General features: G+C 39.7%; 1 protein-coding gene across 1 annotated transcript; it reads left to right on the top strand.

Annotated features, from left to right (window-relative positions):
* The first annotated feature begins 3,826 nt into the window (after positions 1-3,826).
* Positions 3,827-10,141, top strand: alas1 (aminolevulinate, delta-, synthase 1). The gene is made up of 11 exons (XM_042506105.1): positions 3,827-4,009; positions 5,845-6,082; positions 6,242-6,424; positions 6,526-6,672; positions 6,909-7,128; positions 7,658-7,842; positions 7,973-8,152; positions 8,367-8,531; positions 9,082-9,350; positions 9,461-9,623; positions 9,815-10,141. The coding sequence occupies exons 2-11, from the start codon at positions 5,869-5,871 to the stop codon at positions 9,973-9,975; spliced, it is 1,887 nt and encodes a 628-aa protein (XP_042362039.1). The 5' UTR covers positions 3,827-4,009; positions 5,845-5,868; the 3' UTR covers positions 9,976-10,141.
* The last annotated feature ends 316 nt before the right edge of the window (positions 10,142-10,457 follow it).

Raw genomic sequence — 10,457 nt, forward strand, 5'->3', positions numbered from 1 at the left:
GCATCATATTTGATAAAATAATCAGGAATTTTGTATGTGAAATCTGACATGAGACTATAGCTGTCAGACAGTGCAGTAAAACTACAATATTTCCCTTTTAAAATGTAGTGGAATAAAGTATAAGCAGCACAAAATTGAAATACTAAAATAAAACAAAAGTAACACAACATTGTACTTCAGTGCATTACAAATAACAACTAAGATATTCCCCCTAAGGGACCAATTAAAACACACTGGACTTAAATATTTCCAGTCATTTCTGATGTCAGAATAAGCATAAAGCTAAAGCTTTGGAAAAATATTAAATAACAAGCAGGCAAACAAATAAATTAGTGTATATTAATGTTGCTTTTATAGTCTGACATTGTCAATAAAGGCCCATCTGGTTGATAAACTTTAACTCTCTTCCAAAAACAAAACCTTTGGACTTTTTCAAAAAAAAAATAATACACATAACAACATACAATACATACAGTATCAATATATTTAAATGACATATGCTGTATAAATATACTTTTATCAATTCACTTGTGCCCTGCATTTAATCCATTGCAGATTAAACACACACACAAACAAAAAACAATTTGTAATGTCCTGTAAGTACTAATAAAAAAATTAGGACTATATTTCTAGTTTTCCTCTATTTTAGTGAAGAAAAATATATAACATGGTATGTTTAATTTATCTGTATCAAGATGACTGTTGTATTAAAAGACATTTTACTATAGCTATCTCAAGCCTAGACCTTTTCATTTTGGATGTCACACATAAAACTGCTTTTAGTCAAAGTCAACCACCCTGCAGATTTAAGTCAATTAAGGCATGACAAAAGTCCTGCAGGTAAACTTTATGGTAGTGCCAAAGCCTGAAGAGATCTGTAGGGGGCAGCACAACACCATGACAGTGTCTGTTGAGTTGAAAACCTTGGTACTGCCTCAGAAGACTTTATAAACAAATTCAAACATTACAAAAATACATTTTACAGATGAAACTTGCAGTCCAAGTTATCTGCTCTCTTAATTCAGTGAACAATATGGAAGCTATTTTATTTTATTTTATTTAAATGTTTCAGACAGTGAGCCTGTTTACACCTGGTATTAACATGTTTCTGTGAGTCAAACACAAGTGGACAGACAAGACACACTGCAATTCATTTGCACCTGTATCTATCATACATCACCAGCAGATAAACTCTGAATTTTATAGTTGCCGTGGTCTAACGTGTTCAGACTCTGTTACTTCCTTTGTGATGTGTGCTCCAAGGTCAAAGGGCCCTCAGCATGGTTGTAACACCCGTACTCTCTCTGGCTCCTCACTTGCATGCTCATTATTCACCTTAGCTGTTGGGTCAGTGTAGCTGTCAGCAGGATTCAACATGTCTCCTTCTATGGGGCAATACAATGGACAGCAATGCAACACACTTAGTCCAAATTGTCCTAAATGGCATGTCTTCCAAAACAGCATTAAAAAAGCCATACTTTAGTATGTTGTCCAAAATTGCATAAAAAAGTCATACCATAGCACATCGTCCAAAACAGCTTAAAAAAGCATTAATGTGGTGTCATTTAACAACCACTACGGTTGATGACAGAGTTCTTGTTTGGGACTCATCAGGACATATTAGCATTTACACTACAAAAGATATGTGGTCAAATGTGTTCCAGACCATGCATGTGGCAATGTGCCTTTGTTGACATTTATGCTGTCCACTTATAATGAGATCACCTGAGACGCATACCAGCTACAAACAGGTTCTATCTAAAGGTGTAAAATGAACATAGTGATCCTATATTTTCTTCCAACGAGCAAAAACATATGCATACTTATTAAGTTTTCTCATCAACCCAACATCACCTAATCAACCCAAAAACAAATACTATTTAAACACAGTATGTTCAAGAACCTACTCAGCTGTAATGTCTCTTTTTCAACACCAGAGGACACATGTGCACAGAAAATGACTCTCTTTAGCTCTAACAGTCTTGGGCTGAAATTAAAATTCATGTCATGCATGTCCATTCAAAAAACACACTACCTTATGCTAAAGTTAGGCACTTGAGACTCTCACCTCATCTCTCCTTCTCCATTGTTTCTCTTCTGGGATGATTTTATGACCCAACATACTGTTTATATATTCCCATTATATATTATACTATAGCATCTGACACCATATAAATTTCTATTTTATGTTATTTTGTATTATACTTAAATCTTATACTATGTTATGTTGTTAGGCTGCTGACTGTCTTTGCAAGGTCTCCCTTGGAAAAGGGATTCTTGATCTCAATGGGACCAACCTGGTTAAATAAAGATTATAAAATACTCTACATTATGTTATACTTTACTGCCACACTACACCTTATACAATGTCTCAAATCCCATACTATATCATGATGATCATGATGATCATGATGTAATTGTTAAGCTATGTTATGTTAATATGTTATTTTGACTCTTGTACTATATTCCATTATACATACAGACACAATGTACCATAACTTAATCACATCATGTACTGCCTTATCCTGGTGTACCCTGGTGTACAGCTACACACACTCACTTTACTTTGTCATTTATCTCCAAATGCTCCTGTTTCTATTTCTTTAGCTTATGCACCTTGTATCATCTATTTCTGTTATTTTCTTATCTTGATACTTTCATACTTTACACTATATACTATACTTTATTTATTTATGTCTTTGAACTGCTGCCACAACCACATTTCCATACTGGGAATTAAAAAACGTTTATATTCTTATCTTATCTTTTGACATAAAGTTGACAGAGACATGGATCAATGTCCTTCTGAATTATTGTCCTTGGAAAATGTCAGTAGTGTCCATAAATGGATAAAATATGTATAGCATATACAACAAACTATATACATGCTATACAGCAAACATAAGTAGGAAATGTTGTGAACGTAGTTAATAGCAGTGATTAAACAGCCAAATTTTCAGCTTGAAGGTCCATTATTGACCTTGAAAATAGTCCTAGAAATGACCTAGAAAAGTCATAAAATCCACTTGCTTGAAAATTCTGCAGCTTCTTTAAACTTGTATGAATTAATTCATCTGAGAAAAAAAAGTTTTGCTAAAAATGTCTTGCCAAAGCCTTTATTTTTGTTTAAAAATGGCTCACTAGACACCGAAACTGTTTCCCTCCTTTTATATCCCTTTAGTGTTGATCTGAATAACATCAGAGTCGATTGACTCCATTCTCCAAAAAGTTATTTATAAACCCAACAGTAACATCTCTTCCCTGCAATAAAATGAGGAAGTATATATGCATGACTTACACTGTTTACATAGACCTGTTGACCCTGTACACCATATCACTGTCATTTTATCGGCACCACACTCACTTTATGTCACTTATCTCCAGATGCTCTTGTTTCTATTTCTTTAGCTTATGTAGCTTTTATTATCTATTTCTGTTAGTTTCTGTACTTATCTTTATTTATTTCTGTCCTTGAACAGCTGTAAAAAACGAATTTCCCCAATGGACATGTTTAGAGGCCTTATCTTATCTTTTGGCATTAAGTTGACAGAGACATGCATCAATGTCCTTGTGAATTCTTGTCCTTGGAAATTGTCCATAAACTGACATGGAGCACTGGGTAATGTGTGTAATACAAAGCCTAAACATATCAAGTATGTGTACACCTTTCAACATATCTGGAGAAAATCTCCTGCTTTAGGTGACAGTGATTGATCACATGCGTGAGTCACACCAGGCTGACTGACTGGAATGACCTTTGACGTAGATGATTAATACCTCGCGAGACTTCCGCGCGGTGTCAGCCATGCTTATAAGCTCCTGCGAGTGCTCGTCCTTTTCGTTCGTCCTCAGTGCAGGATAACGAAGCAGTCATCTTCTTCACCTTCTTCAACAGAAAAACCAGTCATTTTGGTCAGTTAGTAACATTAGGTTGACTCCGCTGCTGTTATACTGCCCACTACACGACTATTTAAACGATTAACGCCACTGAGTGTGACATTTTTATAAGGTAAGTTTCTTATTTTGTTGCAATCATCCCACTTCTGGTTGTAGCTTCTTAGCTAATGTTAGCAGCCTAGCTAACGATAAACTCGTTCAACCGGCAAGGATCACGAGCGATCGGGCTAACAAATAGACTTAGCCTCTTTTACATTATCATTGTGTTATTATAAACGCTTTTGCCATAAGTGATTAATGTGATACTAACGTTATTTGACGTTTGATAGAGAAAAGTCGTGACTCTTGCGCTCTTACTGTGTTATAACCGTGAAATGCTTAGCGAGTCAACACGGAACCCCTCTTAAAGCGGCTTATGGACTCGGAAACGTGTCCAAAACCGCCAACCATGTAATAATAGTAAGTGAGCTGGAAGGTTGTGTCAATGCTAATGTTTTTATCATACCGATAAAAGTATACGGTGCAAGTAAGGTTACAGGCGTTGTCTTGGTTTCAGGTTACAAAAGGTGACAGTTTTCTAAGTCCTCTGAAGCAGCCCGGGTTGATTTATCACAGAAATAACACGAAATATGATCCAAATTATCATCATGACAAGCTGCTCTAGTATCTTATTTACTCTTTCACCAAGTGATTCACACTTGGCGTTTCTTAACGGCTCCAATCTCTGTTCCTCGACTCTCAAGTTGGGAAAAAGTTTGTCTGGCGATGATTACTCTGTCGAGGAATGTGTATACTTCAACAGGGGGAAGGGTTATGACATAGGGATACACGTAACCCACGCAATTTTCCTTTTTTACGCAATCGGACTTCATTTTTTGGCATTTTTATTACAATGTTATGATCGCACACTTGTTGCAGTGATCCCCAACCAGTTCACGGAGTCAGATAAAAATTATTGTACACTGATATTTTCCTTTGAAAACGAGGGCCTGGAAAAAAATAATTTAATATTTTCGGTTTCAGTGGAGGTATCAGAAATACTCGTTAAATTTGCACTGATATAAGCGTGAAGCATTGTAGTATCAGTACAAAGTATTTAAATAAATAAAATTAGAAAATGAATGCAAAAACCAAAATATTTTTGAATGTCTATTTATGCAATAAATGTGTATTAGGCTACAGTGTTAACACTAATATGTGAATATTTATGTACATCATATATATGCATGAACGTAGACAGTAGCAGTGTGATTAAATGGCCAAATTTTGAGCATGAAGGTCCATCATTAACCTTAAGAATAGTAGTTTGACACAAAGAAAAATTATGAAGTCCACTTACTTGTAATTTCCTGAGCTTTTTAGACCGTTATGAGTACATGCACCCAAGCAAAAAGACAAACAAAAAGTGCATCTTTTGTTCAGAATTTTTTGTCAAAGCCGTTTTTGTTTAATGTTAAAAGAATGGTTCAATGTAAATTACAACTGCCTCACCCCCCCTTTCCTGTAATGTAGCCCTTTTATATGATTTTGGTCTGCAACAGATCAAAGTCCATTTGCTCTGCATCCAACAATGTTTCAGAACCCAACGTGACGTCTGTCCTCTGCAATAAAATGAAAGATAAAATCTGCAGACCTTATTCAGAACAGCTTCATAAGGAACTATTTTCTGCCACAGTATTCCCAACAGCTGTTTTTCCTGTATGGAGAAAAGAAATTGTTAACTCAATCGTACGCATTGTTAATATTGTGTTTATGTGTGTAAATTGCACCAAAGCTGCTTGAATGGATTGACCTCATTTCATGTGTAAAAGGGGAGAAACTCCTTTATGTTTTGTGGTGTGTTGTGCGTTACATCACCCTGCAAAACCAGTTTTTGCAGCACATAGAAAGAACCTCATGAACTGCCCACAGCCCAAGTTTCAATTAAGTTTTGCCTGTCTCCTTTAGAGACAATCATCACCACTGCTGATTATGGATGTGATCGTGCGTCGCTGTCCATTCCTGGCTCGAGTGCCCCAGGCCTTCTTCCAGCAGTCCAAAAAGTCTATGGTGGTGTACGCCCAGCGATGCCCTATCATGATGGAGCTGGCCTCTAAACCTATGGCTCCATCAATGGCACGGGCCCTCTGCTCCTCCTCCTCCTCCTACCACCAGAGGACTGAGGACACCATGTCTGCCAGTGAAGGTGAGCGCGACGAAGGAGCAGATGCATTTTTTTTTAATCCTAAATAATTCAGTAGCTGCAGTGAAATATCCCAGTTATTGTAATGACTGACTGAATTATTGTCGTGTATAATATTGTTTCAAGGTTGTTATAATCTGGAATTGTTTTGTCTTCCTGCAGGCCCCAAACAGGGAGAGGAGCCCAAGCTGCCTGCTGGTCACCCGATGCCACCCTCAGGCCAGACGGCAGCCTCCAAATGCCCCTTCCTGGCTGCTGAAATGGGTCAGAAGAACAGCAGTGTGGTCCGCCAGGTCAGCATGGAGTTCCAGGAGGATGTTCAGGAAGTCCGCACTGTCCAAAAAGGTAATAGTTGTTTACGAGCTGATTAAATTTTTTTTTTTGCCCACCTGTTTGCACATACATTTAAACTTATTTCTCTTTGTCCTTTCTTGACCTTTTTGCAGAGGTGTCCCCTGCCCAGCTGAAGAAGCCCTCACTGGCCAGTACCATTAAGGGAAGTGGAGTGGAGCAAGCTAATCTGATGAAGATGCTCCTGAAACAGCGACCTAAAAGTGTCTCCCACTTGCTGCAGGACAACCTGCCAGGCAGTAGTAAGTTTAATTTGGGCTCTCTGACAACTTACTCACATGAAAATGTATTAACACAGAGCTGCCATGCTTCTTTGAATGGCAGAGTCATTAAGGTACCGCATTGCCTGATGTCAGCTAGTCACTTTGAAGTGTGAATGTTTTGAGTAAGGTGAACTGAGACTTCCATGTTAGACATTGCTTCATTCATCACAGCGCAAGCTACATTAAGCAAGCTCTGCCTTCCTGTTGTGTTGCAGTGTCCCGCTACCAATATGATGACTTTTTCGAGAAGAAGATAGAAGAAAAGAAGAGCGACCACACGTACCGTGTGTTCAAGACTGTGAACCGTCTGGCCAACGAGTTCCCGATGGCCGACGACTTCACCGGCTCTTTGGAGGAAAAGAGGGAGGTGTCTGTTTGGTGCAGCAACGACTACCTGGGCATGAGTCGACACCCACGGGTTGTGCAATCTATCATGTAAGTAACGGAGGAGTTGTTTGTGTAGTGTGGGGAAAAAGCATGCTTGAGTCAGTCCCCTAGGTCTAGATGTGTTTACATGTACCGAGGTAAATATTTTTCTTGGTTGTCCACATCACCTAATGAAGCTTTAGTGAGTTCAGAGAGAGAAAAAAAAAACAAGAGAAGATTTGGCACAGCACATAATAACTGAACACAACCTGACACCTATGGGTGATCCAGTCTATTGTTAGTGTGGGTGTAGAGTGTTGGCTGGTGGCCTAAGCCTCATGGGTCCTTAGTAAGGTTGGATGTTTTTCATCTTTTCCTTTCAGCTTGTTTGAGCTTGCCCAGCTTTTGTGCAGCAGAAACGCCTTTAGGTGTCACTTACTACTAAGCAACCCTCCTGCTCAGTCAATTACTATTTTTCCATTTGTTGTCGTCTGACTCCTCCTTAAGCATCCATCTGGCATTTAATTTTTTTTTTTTTTTTTGCAGCTTTCACAAGCAGACAAGATAAAACTAATTGTTTGTTTGTCTCTGTTTCCAGGGATACTTTACGAAAGCATGGCTCAGGGGCAGGAGGCACCAGGAACATCTCTGGGACCAGTAAATTCCACGTGGAACTGGAACAAGAACTGGCCGACCTTCACAAGAAGGACGCGGCACTGCTCTTCACCTCCTGCTTTGTCGCCAACGACTCCACCCTCTTCACCCTCGCCAAGATGCTACCCGGTATACCAAAAAATTCAATCCATTTATAATAAATCCATAAATAATTACAAATACAGTTATTAATTTTTGATTATATAAGCATTAAACGGAGACTCTCATTCTCAATTCCTCTCTTTCTCCTCTACTTTAGGTTGTGAGATCTATTCTGATTCGGGTAACCATGCCTCAATGATCCAAGGTATCAGGAACAGCGGTGCTAAGAAATTTATTTTCCGCCACAACGACGTTGCCCATCTCCGAGAGCTTCTACTGAAGGGAGACCCCACGAAACCGAAGATAGTGGCCTTCGAGACCGTCCACTCCATGGATGGTTAGTTTAAGATGGTCCCCATTATCATTTAAAAAAACGTTATTATTACATGTCGTATTGTTGAGCCAGCAGAAATGTTGATTACAGCTACATGTTTGCATTCAGTATTTGTCTAGCAGAAGGATGTAGTTAGTGTAAGTGAGGTCACGATAAAATGACCTAATTTTTTCCTGTACTTTGGCTGATGGATAATCTCTTATTTCCATAAAAACAGGTGCCGTTTGTCCGCTGGAGGAGATGTGCGATGTGGCCCATGAATTTGGGGCCATCACCTTCGTAGATGAGGTTCACGCCGTGGGCCTGTACGGCGCCAGAGGAGGGGGCATCGGAGACAGGGATGGCATCATGCACAAGATGGATATCATCTCAGGGACACTAGGTCAGCATGCAATCCCGACTAAAACAAAATACTGGTGATGTTCTATGAAGTATTTCGAACTGAAGTACTTTGAAGCCTTGAAATGAACTTTTTGTACTTGGTATGAATGGGTAGTTGCATTTATATTTTACATTATTTTTAACTTTATACCTTTTATGAATCAAAACAATCACTCTCAACTAGTGGGAATCTCTGTTTTGCTGTTATACTTTCGATCAGGCCTCATCTGTGTCACACAATATGTCAGCGGGCTTAAGGAAGCCGGAGCTGCTCTGTTGTTGCTAGGAGACTGTGGGCTCCTGTTGCACTCTTATTGAATTACTCTCTGTGTCTGTGTGTCGCTGTCAAGCTGAGGGGACAATAATTTCTGACTGAGCTCTACAGCCGCTCTACTCCAGCAGCTGCCTTTTCAGGATGATCGAGTTTGTGAGCTTGAAAAAGGAGGATTTTGCACAAACCTCTGAGGATGATGTTGTGATTGTTTTTAATTGAGGTCTCTGGAGTTTAGCAGATTAAAGAATAACCACCTATGTCTCACGTCTTCTTTCAGGCAAGGCCTTCGGCTGTGTGGGCGGGTACATCGCGAGCACCGCTTCTCTGGTGGACACGGTGCGTTCATACGCCGCTGGATTCATCTTCACCACCTCTCTGCCACCGATGCTGTTACACGGAGCCAGGACCTCAATCCAGATTCTTAAAGGAGAAGAGGGCCGCGCGCTGAGACGCAAACACCAGCGCAACGTAAAGCTGCTGAGACAAATGCTTATGGACTCAGGGCTGCCAGTTGTGCACTGCCCCAGCCACATCATCCCAGTCCGGGTAATTAGTTTTTTAATTTGTTGCCAAATGACAAGTTACAATGGAAAAACTGTGTAGTCCTCAGTCTTTCTCTCCCATAGCTCGATTCTAATCATCATTATTATTTTTAGGTGTCAGACGCAGAGAAAAACACAGAAGTGTGTGACCTCATGATGAGTCGCCACAACATCTACGTGCAGGCCATCAACTATCCCACCGTTGCCAGGGGAGAGGAGCTGCTGCGTATTGCCCCAACGCCTCACCACACCCCGGAGATGATGAAATACTTTGTTGGTAAGAACATTTAGTAGTCTGTACTTTAGGTATAAAAGTTAAAATGTAAATTCACCCTGCTGGACATAAAACCTCCACTCATTTGCCTCAGAGATTTGCGTTTTCCCAAATCTAAACAAAACATGTGTTAACTGACTGTAGTGTTCGCTCAGTAATAAAAGTTAAAAACCTCCACTTTTTTCCCTCCACAGAGAGGCTGGTGCACACATGGAAGGAGGTGGGCCTGAAGCTGAAGCCCCACTCGTCAGCAGAGTGCACGTTCTGCCAGCAGCCGCTGCACTTTGAGGTGATGAGCGAACGCGAAAAGTCTTACTTCAGTGGCCTCAGCCATCCCATCTCGGCCTGCGCATAACACTACTGCTGGCTAGAGACGGCACATACACACTCATCACCCATTCCTCTATCACTGTCATAGAATGTATTAACTATCTTTGATAAGTCCTCCTACACATATTATTTAAATGATTCTATGTTCAGATGTTCTATATGCTCAGAATAAAATATAAGATGGAAAGAGAGTTTGTTTGTGTGTCATTTCTTCTGCTGAATTGATAAAGAACAATGGATAAGAAGGAAAAATCCACTTCCATACACATGAAACCTTTGACTGCATGTTATTCAGCACTCTGTGTGTCTGCAGGTCCTTAAAAATTCTTGAAATATCTTAAGCCCTTTTTGCACAGAAAGCATGCTATATGGCTGCTATGAAGTCCCATCTAAACACCGCCTTTGCAATTTTACACAGAGCCAAACAACAGTGGCATCATGCCATTCCAGTGTGTGATTTTATTTCAATTTCAATGCAGTTTTATTTATAAAGCCCATTAACACAAA

The sequence above is a fragment of the Plectropomus leopardus genome, chromosome 2 (assembly GCF_008729295.1).
Source record: "Plectropomus leopardus isolate mb chromosome 2, YSFRI_Pleo_2.0, whole genome shotgun sequence".
NCBI lineage: Eukaryota > Metazoa > Chordata > Actinopteri > Perciformes > Serranidae > Plectropomus > Plectropomus leopardus.